The sequence below is a fragment of the Cucurbita maxima genome, unplaced genomic scaffold (genome assembly GCF_002738345.1).
Source record: "Cucurbita maxima cultivar Rimu unplaced genomic scaffold, Cmax_1.0 Cma_Scf00035, whole genome shotgun sequence".
Taxonomy (NCBI): domain Eukaryota; kingdom Viridiplantae; phylum Streptophyta; class Magnoliopsida; order Cucurbitales; family Cucurbitaceae; genus Cucurbita; species Cucurbita maxima.
This window is the reverse complement of record NW_019272051.1, coordinates 1,222,800-1,245,904: the sequence shown is the minus strand read 5'-3', so window position 1 is coordinate 1,245,904 and position 23,105 is coordinate 1,222,800. Positions and strand designations below refer to the sequence as shown.

The window sequence follows — 23,105 nt, the reverse complement described above, 5'->3', positions numbered from 1 at the left end:
TTCGAAGTCGAAAGGAACATAACCCCTCGGTTATATAAAGCTTTTATAACATGAGCTAAGATACTTGCAAGGGAGCGCATCTAGTGTAGTGGTATCATAGTACCCTCCCACGGTACTGACCGGGGTTCGATTCCCTGGATGTGCATGTCCATTTTATTTACTTTACTCGAAAACATTCACCTCTTAAGGTTAGCCAAGGATTCACAATTTCAAAAATACTTGGTAGCGGAACTTAACCCCTAGCTTATATAAAGCTTTCATTACGTGGGCTAAGATACTTGCACGAGAGCGCATCTAGTGTAGTGGTATCATATTCCCACGATACTTACCAAGGTTTCGATTCCCTGAATGCTCATGTCCATTTTATTTACTCGAAAACATTGTTCGTAAGTTGAAAGTAACATCTAGTGTACTGGTATACCCTCCCACAGTACTGATTGGGATTCGATTCCCCCCGAATTCGCATGTCCATTTTATTTACGCGAAAACATTTTTCTGAAGGTTAGCCTAGGATTCCCATTTTCAAAGATTCCTTGTAGCCTTTTCATTCGAAGTCGATAGGAACTTAACCCCTCGGTTATATAAAGCTTTCATTATATGGGCTAAAATACTTGCAAGGGAGCGTATCTAGTGTAGTGGTATCATAGTACCCTCCCACGGTACTGACCGGGGTTCAATTCCCCGAATGCGCATGTCCATTTTATTTACTCAAAAACATTGTTCTTAATGTTAGCCTAGGATTCCCATTTTCAAAGATTCCTTGTAGCCTTTTCATTCGAAGTCGATAGGAACTTAACCCCCCGGTTATATAAAGCTTTCATTATATGGGCTAAGATACTTGCAAGGGAGCGCATCTAGTGTAGTGGTATCATAGTACCCTCTCATGGTACTAACCAGGGTTCATTCCCTGGATGCGTAAGTCCATTTTATTTACTCGAAAACATTGTTCTTAAGGTTAGCTTAGGATTTTCATTTCCAAAGATTCTTGGTACCCTTTTCATTCGTAAGTCGTGTTCTTAAGGTTAGCTTAGGATTTTCATTTCCAAAGATTCTTGGTACCCTTTTCATTCGTAAGTCGAAAGGAACTTNACCCCTCGGTTTTATAAACCTTTCATTACATGGGCTAAGATACTTGCAAGGGAGCGCATCTAGTGTAGTGGTATCATAGTACCCTCTCATGGTACTAACCAGGGTTCATTCCCTGGATGCGTAAGTCCATTTTATTTACTCGAAAACATTGTTCTTAAGGTTAGCTTAGGATTTTCATTTCCAAAGATTCTTGGTACCCTTTTCATTCGTAAGTCGAAAGGAACTTAACCCCTCGGTTTTATAAACCTTTCATTACATGGGCTAAGATACTTGCAAGGGAGCGCATCTAGTGTAGTGGTATCATAGTACCCTCCCACGGTACTGACCGGGGTTCAATTCCCCGGATGCGCATGTCCATTTTATTTACTCGATTGTTCTTAAGGGTTAGCCTAGATTCCCATTTTCCAAGATTCTTGGTAGCCTTTTTATTCATAAGTGGAAAGGAACTTAACCCCTCGGCTACATAAATCTTTCATTACATGGGCGGTAGCCTTTTTATTCATNAGTGGAAAGGAACTTAACCCCTCGGCTACATAAACCTTTCATTACATGGGCTATGATACTTGCAAGGGAGCGCATCTAGTGTAGTGGTATCATAGTACCCTCCCACGGTATTGACTGAGGTTCGATTCCCTGGATGTTCTTAAGGTTAGCCTAAGATTCCCATTTTCAAAGATTCTTTGTAGCCTTTTCATTCGAAGTCGAAAGGAACTTAACCCCTCGGTGATTCCCATTTTCAAAGATTCTTTGTAGCCTTTTCATTCGAAGTCGAAAGGAACTTAACCCCTCGGTTATATAAAGCTTTTATAACATGGGCTAAGATACTTGCAAGGGAGCGCATCTAGTGTAGTGGTATCATAGTACCCTTCCACGGTACCGACCGGGATTCGATTCCCTGGATGCGCATGTCCATTTTATTTACTTGAAAACATTGTTCTTAAGGTTAGCCTAGGATTCCCATTTTCAAAGATTCTTGGTAGCCTTTTTATTCGTAAGTTGAAAGAAACTTAACCCCTCGGCTACATAAATCTTTCATTACATGCGCTATGATACTTGCAAGGGAGCGCATCTTGTGTAGTAGTATCATAGTACCCTCCCAAGATATTGATCGGGGTTCGATTCCCCGAATGCGCATGTCCATTTTATTTACTTGAAAACATTGTTCTTAAGGTTAGCCTAGGATTCCCATATTAAAAGATTCCTTTGTAGCCTTTTCATTCAAAGTCGAAAGGAACTTAACCGCTCGGTTATATAAAGCTTTCATTATATGGGCTAAGATACTTGCAAGGGAGCGCATCTAGTGTAGTGGTATCATAGTACCCTCCCATGGTACTGACCGGGGTTCGTTCCCTAGATGCGTAAGTCCATTTTATTCACTCGATAGTACCCTCCCATGGTACTGACCGGGGTTCGTTCCCTAGATGCGTAAGTCCATTTTATTCACTCGAAAACATTGTTCTTAAGGTTAGCTTAGGATTTTCATTTCCAAAGATTCTTGGTACCCTTTTCATTCGTAAGTCGAAAGGAACTTAACCGCTTGGTTTCATAAAGCTTTCATTACATGGGCTAAGATACTTGCAAGGGAGCGCATCTAGTGTAGTGGTATCATAGTACCCAGCTTTCATTACATGGGCTAAGATACTTGCAAGGGAGCGCATCTAGTGTAGTGGTATCATAGTACCCTCCCACGGTACTGACCGGGGTTCAATTCCCCGGATGCGCATGTCCATTTTATTTACTCGAAAACATTGTTCTTAAGGTTAGCCTAGGATTTTCATTTCCAAAGATTCTTGGTACCCTTTTCATTCGTAAGTCGAAAGGAACTTAACCCCTCGGTTTTATAAAGCTTTCATTACATGGGCTAAGATACTTGCAAGGGAGCGCATCTAGTGTAGTGGTATCATAGTACCCTCCCACGGTACTGACCGAGGTTCAATTCCTCGGATGCGCATGTCCATTTTATTTACTCGAAAACATTGTTCTTAAGGTTAGCCTAGGATTCCCATTTTCAAAGATTCCTTGTAGCCTTTTCATTCGAAGTCGATAGGAACTTAACCCCTCGGTTATATAAAGCTTTCATTATATGGGCTAAGATACTTGCAAGGGAGCGCATCTAGTGTAGTGGTATCATAGTACCCTCCCATGGTACTGACCGGGGTTCGTTCCCTAAATGCGTGTTCTTAAGGTTAGCTTAGGATTTTCATTTCCAAAGATTCTTGGTACCCTTTTCATTCGTAAGTCGAAAGGAACTTAACCCCTCGGTTTTATAAACCTTTCATTACATGGGCTAAGATACTTGCAAGGGAGCGCATCTAGTGTAGTGGTATCATAGTACCCTCCCACGGTACTGACCGGGGTTCAATTCCCCGGATGCGCATGTCAATTTTATTTACTCGATTGTTCTTAAGGTTAGCCTAGGATTCCCATTTTCAAAGATCCTTTGTAGCCTTTTCATTCGAAGTCGAAAGGAACTTAACCCCTCGGTTATATAAAGCTTTTATAACATGGGCTAAGATACTTGCAAGGGAGCGCATCTAGTTTAGTGGTATCATAGTACCCTTCCACGGTACCGATCGGGATTCGATTCCCTGGATGCGCATGTCAATTTTATTTACTTGAAAACATTGTTCTTAAGGTTAGCCTAGGATTCCCATTTTCAAAGATTCTTGGTAGCCTTTTTATTCGTAAGTTGAAAGAAACTTAACCCCTCGGCTACATAAATCTTTCATTACATGCGCTATGATACTTGCAAGGGAGCGCATCTAGTGTAGTAGTATCATAGTACCCTCCCAAGATATTGATCGGGGTTCGATTCCCCGAATGCGCATGTCCATTTTATTTACTTGAAAACATTGTTCTTAAGGTTAGCCTAGGATTCCCATATTAAAAGATTCCTTTGTAGCCTTTTCATTCAAAGTCGAAAGGAACTTAACCGCTCGGTTATATAAAGCTTTCTTTATATGGGCTAAGATACTCGCAAGGGAGCGCATCTAGTGTAGTGGTATTATAGTACCCTCCCATGGTACTGACCGGGGTTCGTTCCCTAGATGCGTAAGTCCATTTTATTCACTCGATAGTACCCTCCCATGGTACTGACCGGGGTTCGTTCCCTAGATGCGTAAGTCCATTTTATTCACTCGAAAACATTGTTCTTAAGGTTAGCTTAGGATTTTCATTTCCAAAGATTCTTGGTACCCTTTTCATTCGTAAGTCGAAAGGAACTTAACCGCTTGGTTTCATAAAGCTTTCATTACATGGGCTAAGATACTTGCAAGGGAGCGCATCTAGTGTAGTGGTATCATAGTACCCTCCCACGGTACTGACCGGGGTTCAATTCCCCGGATGCGCATGTCCATTTTATTTACTCGATTGTTCTTAAGGTTAGCCTAGGATTCCCATTTTCAAAGATTCTTTGTAGCCTTTTCATTCGAAGTCGAAAGGAACTTAACCCGTCGGTTATATAAAGCTTTTATAACATGGGCTAAGATACTTGCAAGGGAGCGCATCTAGTTTAGTGGTATCATAGTACCCTCCCACGGTATTGACTGAGGTTTGATTCCCTGGATGTTCTTAAGGTTAGCCTAGGATTCCCATTTTCAAAGATTCTTTGTAGCCTTTTCATTCGAAGTCGAAAGGAACTTAACCCCTCGGTTATATAAAGCTTTTATAACATGGGCTAAGATACTTGCAAGGGAGCGCATCTAGTGTAGTGGTATCATAGTACCCTCCCATGGTATTGACTGAGGTTTGATTCCCTGGATGTTCTTAAGGTTAGCCTAGGATTCCCATTTTCAAAGATTCTTTGTAGCCTTTTCATTCGAAGTCGATAGGAACTTAACCCCCCGGTTATATAAAGCTTTCATTATATGGGCTAAGATTCTTACAAGGGAGCGCATCGAGTGTAGTGGTATCATAGTACCCTCCCACGGTATTGACTGAGGTTTGATTCCCTGGATGTTCTTAAGGTTAGCCTAGGATTCCCATTTTCAAAGATTCTTTGTAGCCTTTTCATTCGAAGTCGATAGGAACTTAACCCCCCGGTTATATAAAGCTTTCATTATATGGGCTAAGATTCTTACAAGGGAGCGCATCGAGTGTAGTGGTATCATAGTACCCTCCCACGGTATTGACTGAGGTTTGATTCCCTGGATGTTCTTAAGGTTAGCCTAGGATTCCCATTTTCAAAGATTCTTTGTAGCCTTTTCATTCGAAGTCGATAGGAACTTAACCCCCCGGTTATATAAAGCTTTCATTATATGGGCTAAGATTCTTGCAAGGGAGCGCATCTAGTGTAGTGGTATCATAGTACCCTCCCACGGTATTGACTGAGGTTTGATTCCCTGGATGTTCTTAAGGTTAGCCTAGGATTCCCATTTTCAAAGATTCTTTGTAGCCTTTTCATTCGAAGTCGATAGGAACTTAACCCCCCGGTTATATAAAGCTTTCATTATATGGGCTAAGANCCCTCCCACGGTACTGACCGGGGTTCAATTCCCCGGATGCGCATGTCCATTTTATTTACTCGATTGTTCTTAAGGTTAGCCTAGGATTCCCATTTTCAAAGATTCTTTGTAGCCTTTTCATTCGAAGTCGAAAGGAACTTAACCCCTCGGTTATATAAAGCTTTTATAACATGGGCTAAGATACTTGCAAGGGAGTGCATCTAGTGTAGTGGTATCATAGTACCCTTCCATGGTACTGACCGAGGTTCGATTCCCTGGATGCGCATGTTCATTTTATTTACTCGAAAACCTTGTTCTTAAGGTTAGCCTAGGATTCCCATTTTTAAAGATTCTTTGTAGCCTTTTCATTCGAAGTCGAAAGGAACTTAACCCCTCGGTTATATAAAACTTTTATAACATGGGCTAAGATACTTGCAACGGAGCGCATCTTGTGTAGTGGTATCATAGTACCCTTCCACGGTACTGACCGAGATTCGATTCCCTGGATGCGCATGTCCATTTTATTTACTCGAAAACATTGTTCTTAAGGTTAGCCTAGGATTCCCATTTTCAAAGATTCCTCAGCCTTTTCATTCGAAGTCGATAGGAACTTAACCCCTCGGTTATATAAAGCTTTCAGCTTTCATTATATGGGCTAAGATACATGCAAGGGAGCGCATCTAGTGTAGTGGTATCATAGTACCCTCCCACGGTACTGACCGGGGTTCAATTCCCCGGATGCGCATGTCCATTTTATTTACTCGATTGTTCTTAAGGTTAGCCTAGGATTCCCATTTTCAAAGATTCTTTGTAGCCTTTTCATTCGAAGTCGAAAGGAACTTAACCCCTCGGTTATATAAAGCTTTTATAACATGGGCTAAGATACTGGCAAGGGAGCGCATCTAGTGTAGTGGTATCATAGTACCCTTCCACGGTACTGACCGGGATTCGATTCCCCGGATGCGCATGTCCATTTTATTTACTCGAAAACATTGTTCTTAAGGTAAGCCTAGGATTCCCATTTTCAAAGATTCGTGGTAGCCTTTTTATTCGTAAGTTGAAAGGAACTTAACCCCTCCGCTACATAAATCTTTCATTACATGGGCTATGATACTTGCAAGGGAGCGCATCTAGTGTAGTGGTATCATAGTACCCTCCTACGGTATTGACCGGGATTCGATTTCCCAGATGCGCATGTCCATTTTATTTACTCGAAAACATTGTTCTTAAGACACCTAGGATTCCCATTTTCAAAGATTCTGTGTAGCCTTTTTATTCGAAGTCTAAAGGAACTTGGAGCGCATCTAGTGTAGTGGTATCATAGTACCCTTCCACGGTACTGACTTGGACTCAATTCCCCGGATGCGCATGTCCATTTTATTTACTCGAAAACATTATTCTTAAGGTTAGCCTAGGATTCCCATTTTTAAAGATTCTTTGTAGCCTTTTCATTCGAAGTCGAAAGGAACTTAACCCCTCGATTACATAAAGCTTTCAATACATGGGCTAAGATACTTTCAAGGGAGCGCATTTAGTGTAGTGGTATCATAGTACCCTCCCACGGTATTGATCGGGGTTCGATTCCCCGAATGCGCATGTCCATTTTATTTACTCGAAAACATTGTTCTTAAAAGATTGTAGGATTCCCATTTTAAAATCTTTTATTACATGGGCTAAGATACGTGCAAGGGAGCGCATCTGGTATAGTGGTATCATAGTACCCTCCCACGGTACTGATCGGGGTTCGATTCGCTCGATGCATATGTCCATTTTATTTAATCGAAAACATTGTTCTTAAGGTTAGCCTAGAATTCCCATTTTCAAAGATTCTTAGTAGCCTTTTTATTTGCATGTCGAAAGGCACTTAACCCCTCGGTTACATAGGGCTTTCATTACATGGCCTAAGATACATACAAGGGAGCAATTTTGTGTAGTGGTATCATAGTACCCTCCCCCGGTATCGACCGGGGGTTTGATTCCCCAGATGCGCATGTCTATTCTGTTTCCTCGAAAATATTGTTCTCGACAGTGTTTATAGTTGGTCTAGGATTCCCATTTTAAAAGATTGTAGGTAGCCTTTTTATTTGTATGTCGAAAGGCACTTAACCCCTTGTTTACATAGGGCTTTCATTACATGGGTAAAGAATTTTAGAAGGGAGCGCATCTAGTGTAGTGGTATCATAGTACTCTCCCACGGTACTGATTGGGGTTCGATTTCCCGGATGCTCCTGTCTATTTTCTTTATTCAACAAAAGGCACTTAACCCATCGGTTACATAGGGCTTTTATTACATGGGCTAAGATTCTATCAAGGGAGCTCATGTAGTTTAGTGGTATCATACTACCCTTCCACGGTAATGATTGGGGTTCGATTTCTCGGATGCACATGTCTATTTTGTGAACTTGAAAATATTGTTCTTGACAGTGTTTAAGGTCAGCCCAGGATTCTCATTTTAGAAGATTCTTGCTAGTCGTTTCATTTGTATGTCGAAAGGCACTTACCCCCTTGGTTACATAGGGCTTTCATTACATGGGCAAAGGTTCTTACAAGGGAGTGCATCTAGTGTAGTGGTATCATAGTACCCTCCCATGGTTCTGACCGCGGTTCGATTTCCCGGATGTGCATGTCCATTTTTTTAACCCAAAAATATTGTTCTCGACCGTGTTTAAGGTTAGCTAGGATTCGCAAATGTCCATTTTGTCGAGTGGTTACATAGTGCTTTCATTACATGGGCTGGAGTTCATTTGGTGTAGTGGTATCATAGTACCCTCCTGGCTTGGGTTCGATTCCATGGATGCGCATATTCATTTTGTTTACTCGAAAATTTTATCCTCGATAGTGTTTGAGTAGGCCTAGAATTCTCATTTGTATATCGAAAGGTTATTACATTGGGCTTTCATTACATGGCCAAGCATTCTTACAAGGTAGCACATCAAGTGTAGTGGTATCATACTACCCTTACACGGTACTGGCCGATGTTCGAATTCCTTGACGAGCATGTCCATTTTGTGTAGTGTAGTAGTATCATACCCTTACCGATGTTTGATTCCCCAGATGCGCATGTCCATTTTGTCTAGTACAGTGGTATCATACCCTTACCGATGTTCGATTCCCCGGATGCCCATGTTCATTTTGTTTACTCGAAAATATTGTTATCGACATTGTTTAAGACGACCAAGGATTCTCATGGCAAAAGATTTTTGATAACCTTTTCATTTGTATGTCGAAAGGCACTTAACCCCTCTGTTACATAGCCCTTTCATTACATGGGCTAAGATTCTTGTTAACCTTTCCATTTGTATGTTGAAAGGCACTAAATCCCCTACATAGGGCTTTCATTCCATGGATTAAGATTCTTACAAGGGAGTGCATCTAGTGTAGTGGTATTATAGTACCCTCCCACGGTATTGACTGGGGTTCGATTCCTCGGATGCTGCGCATGTCTATTTTGTTTACTCAAAAATATTGTTCTCGATAGTGTTTAAGGTCAACCTAGGATTCTAATTTTAAAAGATTCTTGGTAGCCTTTTCATTTGTATGTCGAAAGGCACCAAACCCCTCGGTTACATAGGGCCTTCATTACATGGGCTTAGATTCTTACAAGGGAGCGCATCTAGTGTAGTGGTATTATAGTACCCTCCCACAGTACTGACCGGGGTTTGATTCCCCGGATGCTCATGTCCATTCTGTTTACTCGAAAATATTGTTCTCGACAGTGTTTATGGTTAGCCTAGAATTCTAATTTTAAAAGATTCTTTGTAGCCTTTTCATTTGTGCGTATCTAGTGTAGTGGTATTATAGTACCCTCCCATGGTACAGGGGTTCGACTCCTCGGATGCGCGTGTCCAGTTTTTTTAATCGAAAATATTGTTCTCGACAGTGTGTAAGGTTAGCCCTTTCGTTTGTTTGTCGAAAGGCACTTAACCCCTTGAATACATAGGGCTTTCATTATATGGGCTAAGATTCTTACAAGGGAGTGCATGCATTATATTTTATTTTAATTTTCATTCATTAAGTTTTATTTGATAATAAATCTTAATAATTATACTCAAATAAACTATTTGAATAAAAAATTTAAAATCAAAATCAAATGTTATATATTTTAAAGTAAATTATTTTAATCAACATATACTCATAAATTTTATACAATTATAATAATTTATTAATAAATTAATAATGGCATGAAATTTTAATTTATCTATTATTATTATTTATTTATTCTTGACTGGCTAACGACAAATTTACCATTTTTAAAATAATAATAATAATAATAATAATAACACATATTATGAATTTACAAAAAAAAATATAAAAAAAGTGAATGAGGGTTGGCAGAGCCCGCCAAGATTCTTCGAAAAAAATGGTCTATGAACTTCCAATCTTGAAGCTCTTACAAACACTGTCCAACATTCCAAGAAAATCTCTCACAATCACAAAAATCCTCAGCGGATTCGTCTCCTCTTTGCTCACATTTCCATGGAAGTACTCTGTGATTTCCCTCACGCTCGACATCACCCCTTCTTCGTCCTTCCTCACCTCCTCCATCGTCTTCTTCACGTAGCTCATGAATCCCTTCATGGCGCCTACGAAATTCCCGCTCCTTTCATCCACGCTCAACTCCTTCCCCACCAGTTTTTGCAGTTTCGCCATTCCGTCGTTCAGATTCCCCCTCAAGCTTGCAACAACTTTCAGATCGATTGTTGCCGCTCGCTTCACGTTGTGCAATTCCGTGCTCAGGCCGGATACCAGATCTAATCCCATTCTTCGGTAATCGTTCTCTCTTTCTTCTATTGTTCTCGATTTGTTTTTTTGGCTGATTTTCCCCATTATGCTACCGGACACTCTGATTCCTTCTGATCGGATCATTTCTTGCACCACGAAGTGGAGTAGGGAGGTTTTTCCGTCCGTTCCTTTGACGTCGGATAGTTTTAGGAGTGCGTCTAGTTTGAATGCTCTTGCGCCTCCTCTGCTTGTTCCGACGTTCATTCGGTTCCCTGTTTTGAGCACCGCTTCCAGTAGTTTCAGGAAGAGCCTGCTCGATTTTAGCTCCTTACAGGCTTCCTGATGGAACATAAATTGAAATCGCGTTAGAAAGAGTGAGTGAGTGAGTGAGTTCAAATTTGAAATGATTCATATGATTTTAGCATATCTGGTTATGAAATATGAACTAAGAATGAGTTCGATTTTGCCATGATTAATGCCATTTTAGCATCTCTAGATATTGTTTTTACAGAGGATGGAAGAAGATTTAGACATCTTTGGTTACTGTTCTTGTTGTGGAACAGAATTGGAAGTAGAATTACAAGGAGTGAGTTTAGTTTTTTATGATTGATGTTACTGTTCTTGTTTGTTACCTCTAGTATGGAAAACGAATTCCGGAGATGATTCACTTCATCTTCAAAAGTTTCTCTGTAAAGCATGGCTTCTACTCGTTGGAAGGCGAATGGTATTTTCAGAATTGATATCACAAAATTTTCTGTAAACCCCAATTCACCGATGTTTCCTTCATAGCTTAACAATTTGGCCTCTTCTTCCTGTGTTGGTACCATCTTCACCAGTGCTTCAAGTTGTCTCAAACGCATCCCCGTCCCTGATTTTCATATGAGAATCATTAATAAACTATGGAGCTCTGGGTCTTTTAGGTTCCTACCTTGTTCTAAGAATCAGGTATTTTCTTATTTAAAGATATCCATACCTTGTTCTATGGCTTCACAAACTTGTTCTGTAGAGAGATTCAGGGCTTTTAAGAGAATGGTTAGATTCTGAAGTCTCTTTGCCTCTAGTATATGCTTGGTTGGAGAAGGGCTTTTGTTGCTAGCATCACCATTCTTCATTGAATCATGTTGGTTGTAGCCAAATAGTGACTCAATCATTTCTTCGTCTAGCCTGTTTTATCATGAGTTCAATCAACAAAAAGTTGAAATAATTCAAATAGTCAAGAACCAAGACTTACTCAAATGAACTCCATCTTAGCTTGTCCCAAACCATTGATCGATCTGGTGCAGCTCTTACTTTGTCCCAGTGGAGAGGCTTAAGTTTGGGCCGCGAATTTCCCTCTTTTCCAAATGCCATGAATTGAGGGAGCTTGGAAGGAAGAGGTGGTGGAGTTTTGAAAGAGTAAGCCTTTGCTTTCAAACTTGGTGGTGGAGAAGGGGGTGGAGGTATAGAAGATGATGGTAGTGAAGGTTTAGCAGCAGGATTAGGTGATGTCAGATCATTCCATGGTATTTGAGATAACGAAGAAGAATCTGACATTGCTGGAGATGATGATCTTAACAATGCAGAAGAGGAAGTAGATCCAGTTGAAAAGGGTGAAGAGAGGGAGAAAGAGCTGCGATCCGTGATTGGTGGCGGCAGTGGTGGTGGCGGCGGAGGCGGAGATAGAGATGGGACATTCTTTTGGCCACCTACAGAGAGGGAAACCATCTGCATTTTGCTTTCTGGATTGCAAGGAGAAAGGGTAATATGCGACTGGTCAGAAGTTGATGGTTTGTTAGAATCATCACATTGTGTTTCCAATTTACTTGGTAAGTTCATAGTTGGCACTGAACAAGTAGATTTTGTTATCACATTAGCAGAAGAAGATTCTGAAGCATTTGAAAGGCGAGCATTCGACAAATTGGAATCACCACAAGAATGGAATGATTCCTCATCATCAGAAGAACAAGATTTAACAGGAGTAATTCTATCCCCAGATGAGGAATCAGCTTTAGCAGATACGCATTGTATTGATTTACTATCATCTTCCTCATGAACATACATCATTTCCTTGGTTGAAGAAACACTTACATTATCAAATTCTGAATCTAACATCTCTTGGCCCATTTCCCTCTCTTTATGACCAGATATCTCCTTTTCACTTACAGAACATTGGGTCTGTTCTTCAGCATCCATTCCAAGCATACCGAGATCGAACGGATCAAGGCCAGATTTTGGTGATTTTGGTGAATTTGGTTTAGCTGACTTTTCTACTGTTTCACTCTTAACAGAAAGCTTCTCCGTGGCTTCCTCTCTCTGAGTTTTGAACTTCTTGCAGACCCAAAAGGCAATAATAGAGCATATCAAAATGGTGACTCCTGCAGACACAAGAACTGCAACAAGAATTTTTCTGACTCTTCCTTCTCTTGCATCTTCCTCTCTTTTAGGTTTGTATACTGGTCGTCTCTTGTGCAAGCGAAGCTGATGAGGGTGGGAATGCTCATGAATGTGCACTCGATGAGTTGCCACATGAACAGGGGAAGGAGCAATGGCTGCTGGTGATGGAGACGGCGACGGCGACGGCGACGGCGAAAACGAAAGATCCGATTGTAAGCTCTTGAGTCCAAGTAGAGCTCTGAATCTCTCCAGAATGAAAGGCTCATTTCCTCCACTCTCATCTTCCCCCGAAACCCTCTCTAACTCTTCAACATCGAAGCTCTCTGCTGCATTCAATGGTGAGTTAGCAATCAAAATGTGGGAGTTCTGCGTTGAAAAAGGTATGGACATGAAGATAATAATCATTAGAACACAACCCATTTTGTGTAAAATCAAGATTCATCAAAACCCAAGTAAGAATTTGTTCCAAAGAAACTCTGTAGTTTTCACATTCTGGAACCTAATGTTGGGTACTGCAGGGAGATTCGATGGCAGAGAAGAGGAGGAAGACGAGAGTCTTTAATGCTACTCCAAGAAACCTCTCTGAACATGGCTGTTGTTTGTTTTTGGGTATGTAAACTGACCTTCCTTGCCTTTTCTTTTGATTTACTCTTGTTTTATCAGTCATTATCCCCCATAAACCTCATCTGCAGAAGCACCATTAAATGCACTTGTTTCTGCATCACCCAACTCAGTCTCCATTCTGTTGTCTTGTTTTGTTTCTTCTGCTTTGTGTTAGAGAAAAGTTAAGCATGCTTTTTCGCTGCTAGTTGGTCCGTGATTCAGAGCTTTTCGAAGCTAATGATTCATCGGTTTGAAAAAAAACTTGAGTCTGATGTTAAAAATGTAAGATTTGGCAGTTGAAACAGAGGGGGGGTTTAGGAGATAAAAAAAAGAAAAGCTCACAGAATCAAGAACAGCAGAAAAAAGTATCTTTTGTGGGACCTCTGTTTCTAATGGAGCTGCCTTACAGATGGAGGAAGACGGGAGCCATAAGTTTTCACCAACTTCATAATTAAGAGAGAGAATAGGAGGAGATAGAAATAGGTTTGGGTGGGGACAAATGATACCACACCTTTTAAGATAGAATGGAAATGAAAACTACAACCATTTACACCTAAACTCTCTTAATTCACTTGGCCCTTTACACACTAAAATTTTTGTTGTTTTATTTCATGAATATTTTTTAAAATTTTTAAAAATTACCACTTTCTTTAAGATATTTATTTTGCTAATTTTCTAGTTCAGTGAGTGAGTTTCACTAGAATATTTAATCATTTTGTACACATTCGAGTGTTGGCATCTCAATATCGTGCATGCCTATGAGTTTTGTGTGTTTCTCCAATCTCACATGTTGTGCGTGAGCGTGTGTTCAACCTCTCTGTTCCTATCCATTTTGGATGTCCAAATCACCCAATTTTATGGGTTTCTACCAAGTTTAATGACCAACTTTAAATGCTAAAATTTTCTATTTTGAGCCCTAGTCAATTTTTGCCCTAAATTTTCATTTAATTTCATATTATTATGAAAGTTAAAGAGAATTTAGGAGAGACTCATCTTTTAAAACTGAATTCTACACATTTGAGAGATTTTTTTTTTGGAGAAACTTGAGTGAGTGAGCCAAAGAAGAACCTTAGAGGCTCGAGAGCACAAAGATCACAATGGGAACAAGTATCAATGGAGAACCGTGTTAGAATTTATAACTTAGCATGAGAATTGACTTTATTTTAGAGGTTTACTCATAATAGAAATTTACTCACCATGGTTAAATACAACTTTTTAGGGAGTTAATATCAATCAAGAAGAGATTATAAGACACTCCTTAAGACATACTACAAGCGCCCAATCCCACAACTAGTAGATATTATTTTTTTTCGGGTTTTCCCTCAAGGTTTTTAAAACACGTCAGTTAGGGATAGGTTTTCACACCTTTATAAAGAATGATTTGTTCTCCCACACAACCGATGTGGGATCTTACAATTCAACCCCGCTCGAGACCCAACGTCCATTGCTAGCCGATATTGTCCTCTTTGAGCTCTCTTTCGGACTTCCCCTCAAGGTTTTAAAAACTTGTTTGCTAGGAAGAGGTTTCCACACCCGTATAAAAATGATTTCTTTCCCTCCCTAATCGATGTAGGATCTCACAATTCACCCCCTTTAGGCCCGAGTGTCCACTACTAGCAGATATTGTCTTATTTGGACTTTCCTTTTGGGCTTCCCCTCAAAGGGTTTAAAATGTGTTTGCAGAGAGGTTTTAACACTCTTATAAAGAATGTTATGTTCTCTTCCCCAATCGATGTGGGATCTCACAATCCACCCTTTCGGAGCCCAGCGTCCTCGTTAGCACTCGTTCCTCTTTCCAATCAATGTGGGATCGCACATAACTTTTCTTGGATGTAAAATGCGGTGGTGTTGAAGAGGTATTCGTAATATACTAAACTTTAAGCATTTGCATGTTCTTCTAGATTTATTCTTAAAACATCAAAATAAATAAATCCTTAAAAGTTCTAAAAATATTTTGTTTCTAGAATGTTCGGTAAATTTCTAGATAAGGAGTACATACAATTATTGAGCTACTTAGCTACAAGTGATCTTTTAATATCGTAATTATAAAAGAAGTGAAAATAAAAATTAAATTTAAAAATAGCGTAAAATAAATAGTATTATATTATGATAGAGATGTGTGTGGAGTAAATGGTCCATCCCTTTCCCATGTGAGGTATGTATGTGGTTATGAAAGGAAGAAATGAAAGCAAAATGTGAAGGGGATGAAAGGGAAAAGGCAAAAGAGGAGAAATTTGATGACTGAATAATGGGAAGCAAATGAACGTAAAAGTACTTTCTCTTTCTTGCATTTGATATTAGTTGGCTCCAACTTCCCAAGTTCCGATGTGGGACACACTTCTAAATTGACAACCAAAATACAACAACTATGAGAATAAAAATTACACACTAGTTCTTCCATTCATTCATACTTGATTGGACTCCCAATTTTTACACACAACCCAATCAATATTGTTATTAAACAATAACTCTCGTTTGTTTAAATGAAAATTATCTTTTAAAAGTGAATAAATTTTAAACTTTTTTTTTTTTTGTAATAGCCAAGTTAAAAATAAAAATTGTCGAGAAAATTGTGAGAATTTCAATGAGGTACCCGAGTTTTCGCAACTCCAATCAACCACCCACGAACCCTCTTGAGGGAGAGTGAAAACTTGTCGGTGCATGCAATCCTAATCCCTGACCGAACTGTCTTACAATGGTGGAAACGCTCGACAATGTTAAGCATTCAAGTCAGTAAGCCCCTTGCTCCTCTTTGACTGTTCAAATGAAATTTTAGACAAGAATGATAAGTTCAGCAGCAAATTGTTATAGCAGAACACAAACAATTGGATGTTAAGTGCGGTTTTATTAATTCTAAGCATGACATATATAGCCTTTACAACAAAAGATAGAACCTAAAAATATCAACAGAAAAAACATAAGTCCTAAGAATAGGACCAAGTTGACAGTGCCTTCTTTTGTAAGGTCTCTAAGAAAATGAAACTCTCGCTTATGTGCCATAGAACGACCATGTAGAATTGAGTTTTTTGACAACTTAATGGTTGAAGCATTATCACACATAAGTTTGGTTCTTTCTGTCTGTAAAGAACCGATCTCCTCAAGTATTCTTCTCCAAACAGCTTGACATGCACATGCATATGCAGCAACAAATTTTGCCTCTGTGGTTGACAAATTGACTATAGGTTGCTTTCTAGATGACCAAGCCACTGCTCCTTCACTCATCATAAACACACAGCCTGAAGTGCTTTTGCGGTCTTCTATGTCGCCAGCATAGTCACTATCAGTAAAACCGATCAGCTCACTCACTTCTCCCCTTTTGTAGAATACACCATAGTTAGTTGTACCTTTCAAGTACCTCAAAGCTCTTTTTTCTACTGCAAAATGTTGTTGTATTGCAAAAGCCATAAAATGACTTATTAGACTGACAACAAACATAAGATCAAGACGAGTGGCAGTGAGATACATCAAACTTCCTACTATCTGTTTGAAAAAAAGTTACATCCATTTTAATGTCATTTTCATCTTCAAAACCTCAACTGTATACTTCCTTTGACATATAAAAATGTCATCTGATCGTTGTATTACTTCAATTCCTAAAAAGAATCTCATTTGTCCTAGATCAGTCATATCAAACTCCTTTTTCATAGAACACTTAAATTCTCCGAGTAATGTTTCATCATTGCTAGTAAACAAATATTAGGAGTTACTAGTCTAGTCTTTTGTTTTAGAGTTTTAGATATAGTTCTAGTCTTTTTTAGGGAGTCCTATTCTTTGGGACTAAGTTTTTTTCTAATGATATTTTTAGGTTCAACTACTTGTAGTTCTATATATATATATATATATATATTTTTTTTTTTTTTTTTTTTTTTTTTTTTTTTTTTTTTTTTTTTTTTTTTTTTTTTTTTTTTTTTTTTTTTTTTTTTTTTTTTTTTTTTTTTTTTTTTGTAAAGGTTATATAATACCATGCTTAGAATTAATAAAACCGCACTTGAGATCCAATTGTTTATGAACTTATCAATTGGTATTAGAGTCATGTCCTAAACTTAGTCATGACAATAGAATCTTCAAATCTTGAACAAAGATTGTGAGCCTCGAAGGTGTAGTCAAAAAGTGACTAAAGTGTCGAACAGAGGGTGTACTTTGTTCGAGGGTTCCAGAGAAAGGAGTCGAGCCTGTTCGAGAGCTCCATAAGCCTCAGGGGAGGCTTATAGTGTACTTTGTTCGAGGGGAGGATTGTTGGGAGTGAGTCCCACGTTGGCTAATTTAGGGAATGATCATGGGTTTATAAGTAAAGGAATACATCTCTATTGAAATGAGGTCTTTTGGAGAAGTCCAAAGCAAAGCCATGAGAGGCTATGCTCAAAGTGGTAATATCATATCATTGTGGAGTTTCGTGATTCATAACAAAGAAGATAGGTATTTTTATTCCTTTCTCATAATCTCCACCAAGTGTAGGATTTATGTCGTCACAATTCCCTAAAGAAGGCTCACTGGAGCAAGTGGTGAGCAAGAGGGTGTCTTGACCATCGCTGGAATAACGGTTAGAATCTAGATCTAGAAAGAGGGGGAAAAGAAAATTTTAAAAATAGGAAGGAATCTGTAATCGGGTGTAGAAGAAGGAATTAGCGGGTTAGTATCGAATTGGATTCGAATAAGGTCCAACCACACACACATGACCTAATGAATCCTAGACCTAAACGCGACCTAAATCTAACTCCAACCCACGTATGTTTTTGGCTCATGTTGCACGTTCAGCATGCATGCGTTTTTAGACTAGCTTAGCTCAAGACTCGCCTTAGGCACGACCCTAAACCCAGCAGTCATCCTCACGCTCGGCCCAACCCGATTGCAAATTTCCAAACCAATCCAACTCAGCCTGGTAAACTAGCTCGCAATCCAACCCAACTTCTTGTTAGTTGCTGCATCCCACATGACACCCGATGGACCACAAGATGACTTAAGCTTAACCTTGCGTGCAGCGTGTCATGATCGACAATATAATCGTGCCCTCGACAAAGCCATCGAGAAAAATGACTAAGTTAAGTGGGGGAGAGTGTCACAATCTCATTTAGAGAAAGTAGGTTGTGACCCTCACACACAAGACAAACAAGGGATAACCATCAAGTTACGCCCATTTGGCCATGTAAGAGCCAAGATTGAGAAATACATCACCCAAAGAGTGTGGATTCAAGCTAAGTTGAGGCATACGCAGGGTTCGAGAGAACGAGGTGACACGAGTCGAAGACAGGCTCGAAGAGAGTTGGGTAGGGCCCCAAGCCATAACCTTAGAAGTCAGATTTTCAATATGAGTTTTTGCATGCGACTCTTGAGTTAAGTTTGTCTATATGAAAGATGAAAGTTCACCAAATTTTATGTCAATCAGATACTCAACAGACGATGCACAGGGTCGTATGTCCACTAGCCAAAATGATGTCTACTCGAGAAGAATTGGAAATGACTCAAAATGTACTATAGGGGAGGCATCGTGTCAACTCTCCACCACTCCTAGGTCTTGTGGCACATGTGTGTCATAGCATGGGTGAACATCTCAAGCGTCTTTCTTTTAAAATGGTCTTTCAAGGATAGTATCGGATCCACGGGTGTGCTGGTATTGCACCCTAGCCCATGTGTCGGAGGTTGGATTATGTACCCGCTATCGAAAACGAATGTTGTAATGGTTTAGCATGAACACAAAACAGTCTAATGCCCAATTAGAACCCGGATGGATGGATGTTTGGGATGAACCGATGAGATGGTCGACATATAGGTCAGTTCCTAACGGATGTGTTCGAGCAAACCAAGATGGTCGAGTTGTCCCGAGACATAGGATGACATCACGATGCATGGGTCATGTTGTTGGGAACTGAGATGATAAGAGATGTGACGTTGCTTATGAGAGACCTTGGCTTAGAGTAGAGGCAAGGTCGAGTCGAATGACTTGGCCTAGTATAAAGGAAAATCAGTAAGAGTCGCAGACAATTAGACATGCATATACGAGCGACATGTATGACCAAACAAGCTTGGATTATGAATAAGTTGTGTTCGATTGACGGAGGAAAACCTCGTCGAATATTCGACAAAGCTACAAAGTCAGGCAAACCTTGTCATGAGCGTGTCAAGATCACGACGCCGCATAGTTGAGAAAGTACAACAGTGACAGCGTGCGTGCAGTCGACTCGCTTTCAGTCGATTCTTTCAGTCTCCACTCGACTCCAGTGGCTTATTTGGCTTGGTGTACCTATTTTGAGCCCCGTTCGATATTTTTGGACCATTTCCTACTTTTTTTTTTTTTTTTTTTTTTTTTTTTTTTTTTTTTTTTTTTTTTTTTTTTTTTTTTTTTTTTTTTTTTTTTTATCCTCGAGGTCATTTTGGCGTTTCAAGAGGCATTTAAGGTTAGTATGGCCAAAGTTTGGTCATGAGTCATAAGTTGAGTTAATTGATATCGTTGGATGTATCAAATAGTATGATTTGCCTTAACACGATGTTAATTAGACTTGGAGGAGAAAGTACAAGATGGTTCGAGGATATTAGTAACTCCGACCTAGACCAAACAAGTGGCTACATTGTTGGCTTGCTTGGATGAATTGTTTTATATATGATCGCATGTACCTCGTGACTCCTACACGTATCATAATTATGATTGTTATGCGATGTCGTACTATCCTATGCCATGATATGTCATACTGTGTTGTGCTGTGTTACGCTTATGTTTATAAACTATGCTCTAGTGTGACTATGCTATGTTGTAGTAACATGATATGATGTTGATAATTTATGATGCATAAACTTTTATAGATCATTCCATGTAAACCACGATATCAAAAGATTTGTCAGGAATTATGTAAAGCATAATTCACAGACTCACATGTTATAAATGATTAGAAGTTTGACTTGCATCATAAATTTATGACATGATTTTAAGCTAGGAGGACCTCATACATTTTTATGTGTCATATGCATCAGAATACTTCCTCATAATGATTAGTATGGACGCGTACCTTATAACATTTATGTTCACAATATTATACGGGTTCTTTCCCGCTGAGGTGTTCGGCAACCTGTTACCGAATGTTAGCCTAACGACCCAATCCTAGGAGTACGCAAGTCTTCTTGGTGGGTCCATATGTGCGTGCATGAGTTATGTGTAGGGAAGTACTACACATCCAACCCTCTCGAACTAGGAAGCTGCCTAAAGTCATGCCATGTTTTTAAAAGGGTAAGTCCCAACATCACATGTGTTTGCATTTTTCAACCCTAGTACTGGAGTTACTTACAGAGTATTTAAAATACCCAAGTCACATGCTACTCTTATTTTTCAGTTGAAAGTAGTCTACAAGACAGCTCAAGGAATCTACTCGTCATGTCTTTATTTTCAATAAAGAATTCTCAATTAGTGTTTGATATGCATGCAGTAATTTCGCAAATCAAATGATCAATTTACATTGAAATAAACTTAAATTCAAAAATTTTGATCGTCTTTAACTAACGTCGTCATCCGTACACAGGAGCCTTACATTTACTTCAAAAATATTAAACGTAATTTGAGTATTTAAAAATACTCAATAAGTGACCTCACTGTTTGAATCGAAAATGCAATCACATGCAATCATGGTTTATAGTGGGACCTTTTCATGATTATGTCTTAGACATTACTTTCTTTTCTGAGTAAGGTTAAATGTATAGTACTTCTCTATATATGAACCTACTAGGCGAGTTCGTATACATATCTCAAAGACTTGACTATAGGCTAGGGCACACTCGTGCGGCCAGAAACTAAGGAAAAGAAAGGAGTGCACATTATATCATAGGTATGCGTTTGTACAAATTATACTGTGAAATATCCCATGCTTATGACGTACAACATGCATAGATAGTAATTTTCATTCTTTTGAACCTTTTTCGGTCATCTTATTCTTAAGATCATTTTCATTTGGATGCGATCTCATTTCATTTCTGTACCCTTTTGTTGAGGTGTCACACGTGCATATTAGTTGATTTATTAAATCAACTCATTTATTATTTAACAAAGAAAAATACATAAATGGAGGCTTAGTGAATTTTTTTTTTAATAAATAGTGAGTATATTGTAATTATTATGATGGTGAAAAAAAAACCTAATGAAAGAGGGTAAAGTAGGAATTAAGAGCTCTTATCGAAAGGCCAATACAAAAGTAGGAATTAAGAGCTCTTATCGAAAGGCCAATACAAAAGTAGGAATTAAGAGCTCTTATCGAAAGGCCAATACAAAAGTAATAAACCAATCAAAGAGGGTACATGAACGTATCGAGATTACATCTGAATGAGAGTGATCTTTAGATAGAATGACTAAAAAAATACTTAAAAGAATTTTAAGTTACTGTCTATACCAACAGGGTGTACGTTCTTTTTTCGGTGGCTGAATCGTAGAAACTCAAAAGTTAAGCATGCTTTATTTTGAGCAATTTCATATTGGGTGACCCCTGGGAATTTTCCTCAAGACTCGTATTGATATGTGAGGATAGTCTTTACTCTTTACCAGTAAGTAAGTAACATGACCATATCACAGGGGAATGTCGGATTCCAAATTTCAATCGACATGGGATGTTACATAATTTGTTCATTAAAATTATATTAATAAATGTTTCCCTCAAAGCTTAAGCTTTAAAACGCGTCTATTAGGGGAAGGTTTCCACACCCTTATAAATGGTGGTTTGTTCTCCTCCCCAACCAATGTGGGACATCACAATCCACCCCCCTTCGGGGCCCAGTGTCCTCGCTGACACTCTTTCCTTCCTCCAATTGATGTGGGACCACCCCCAAATCCACCTCCCTTTGGGGCCCAACGTCCTTACTGGTACACCGCCTCATGTCTACCCCCCTTCGAGGAAGGGCGAGAAGGCTGACACATTGTCTGGTGTCTGGCTCTATACCATTTGTAACAACCCAGCCCACCGCTAGTAGATATTGTCCTCTTTGGGATTTTTCTTTTGGGCTTCCCCTCAAGGCTATAAAACGCGTACTAGGGGAAGGTTTCCACACTCTTATAAAGGGAGGTTTGTTCTCCTCCCCAACCAATGTGGAACATCACAATCCACCCCCCTTCGGGACCCAGTGTCCTTGCTGGCACTCTTTCCTTCCTCTAATCAATGTGGGACCGCCCCCAAATCCACCCCCTTTTAGGGCCCAGCGTCCTTACTAGCACACCGCTTCATGTCTACTCCCTTCGGGGAACAGCGAGAAGGTTAACACATCGTCCGGTGTCTGGCTCTGATATCATTTGTAACAACCCAAGTCCACTGCTAGCAGATATTGTCCTCTTTGGACTTTCCATTTCGGACTTTCCCTCAAGGCTTTATAACGCATCTACTAGAAAAAGGTTTTCACACTCTTATAAATGGTGGTTTGTTCTCCTCCCCAACCATCATTCGGACATCACAAATAAAAAACTCAGAAATCATTCCCATATAGATATAAAAATAATAATGCTATCAACTAACATAGAACCAATATTTTAAACGAAATCAAATAAAAGTAAGCAATTTATTTCATAGCCATTAAAAGAAGAGAGAAAACATTTATTTATTTTAAGAGGAGAGAGAGTATCCAAGAGAGAGAAAGTCAAAGTCAAAGTCCAAGGAAATGATTTCATACATTATAGCATATGGGTACTTTAATTGAAACAACAAGAAAGAATTTTTGTTGTATTGTAGAATTTATCATTTATTATGTTGAAAAAATATATATAATTTAATTTTAATTGGTTAAAAAATTATAGTATCGAACAAAACGTCAGCTTGAGACCATAATCTTATTAGTATTGTCTAATTTGAGCATAAGCTCTCATGAATTTGTTTTTGGTTTTCTAAAAGATCTCGTGCCAATTAAGATAGTGTTTCT

The 23,105-nt window shown here is 39.2% G+C and overlaps 1 protein-coding gene and 10 non-coding genes across 11 annotated transcripts; 10 read left to right on the top strand and 1 right to left on the bottom strand.

Annotated features, from left to right (window-relative positions):
• The first annotated feature begins 74 nt into the window (after positions 1–74).
• On the top strand, positions 75–145 carry TRNAG-CCC. The gene has a single exon. It is a non-coding gene; the product is annotated as a tRNA-Gly (tRNA).
• A 476-nt stretch (positions 146–621) lies between these two features.
• On the top strand, positions 622–692 carry TRNAG-CCC. Its single transcript has one exon. It is a non-coding gene; the product is annotated as a tRNA-Gly (tRNA).
• A 677-nt stretch (positions 693–1,369) lies between these two features.
• Positions 1,370–1,440, top strand: TRNAG-CCC. The gene has a single exon. It is a non-coding gene; the product is annotated as a tRNA-Gly (tRNA).
• Positions 1,441–2,741: 1,301 nt separating this feature from the next.
• TRNAG-CCC lies at positions 2,742–2,812 on the top strand. Its single transcript has one exon. It is a non-coding gene; the product is annotated as a tRNA-Gly (tRNA).
• Positions 2,813–2,969: 157 nt separating this feature from the next.
• TRNAG-CCC lies at positions 2,970–3,040 on the top strand. The gene has a single exon. It is a non-coding gene; the product is annotated as a tRNA-Gly (tRNA).
• Positions 3,041–3,395: 355 nt separating this feature from the next.
• Positions 3,396–3,466, top strand: TRNAG-CCC. The gene has a single exon. It is a non-coding gene; the product is annotated as a tRNA-Gly (tRNA).
• A 901-nt stretch (positions 3,467–4,367) lies between these two features.
• On the top strand, positions 4,368–4,438 carry TRNAG-CCC. Its single transcript has one exon. It is a non-coding gene; the product is annotated as a tRNA-Gly (tRNA).
• Positions 4,439–6,205: 1,767 nt separating this feature from the next.
• On the top strand, positions 6,206–6,276 carry TRNAG-CCC. The gene has a single exon. It is a non-coding gene; the product is annotated as a tRNA-Gly (tRNA).
• Positions 6,277–6,655: 379 nt separating this feature from the next.
• TRNAR-CCU lies at positions 6,656–6,726 on the top strand. Its single transcript has one exon. It is a non-coding gene; the product is annotated as a tRNA-Arg (tRNA).
• Positions 6,727–7,056: 330 nt separating this feature from the next.
• Positions 7,057–7,127, top strand: TRNAG-CCC. The gene has a single exon. It is a non-coding gene; the product is annotated as a tRNA-Gly (tRNA).
• A 2,751-nt stretch (positions 7,128–9,878) lies between these two features.
• Positions 9,879–13,580, bottom strand: LOC111467849 (formin-like protein 11). The gene is made up of 4 exons (XM_023112913.1): positions 11,485–13,580; positions 11,227–11,417; positions 10,886–11,121; positions 9,879–10,592 (listed from the first exon to the last, which is right to left on the bottom strand). Exons 1-4 carry the CDS (start codon positions 13,044–13,046, stop codon positions 9,897–9,899), a joined length of 2,685 nt encoding a protein of 894 aa, XP_022968681.1. The 5' UTR covers positions 13,047–13,580; the 3' UTR covers positions 9,879–9,896.
• Positions 13,581–23,105: the final 9,525 nt, after the last annotated feature.

Bases quoted from the DNA above. Each gene is read 5' to 3' on its own strand.
- LOC111467849 (XM_023112913.1), bottom strand. From the start codon at position 13,046: ATGGGTTGTGTTCTAATGATTATTATCTTCATGTCCATACCTTTTTCA. The intron at 11,122-11,226 runs GTATGGATATCT...TATGAAAATCAG, and splicing joins TTGTGAAGCCATAGAACAAG to GGACGGGGATGCGTTTGAGA. The intron at 10,593-10,885 runs GTAACAAACAAG...ATGTTCCATCAG, and splicing joins ATTCGTTTTCCATACTAGAG to GAAGCCTGTAAGGAGCTAAA.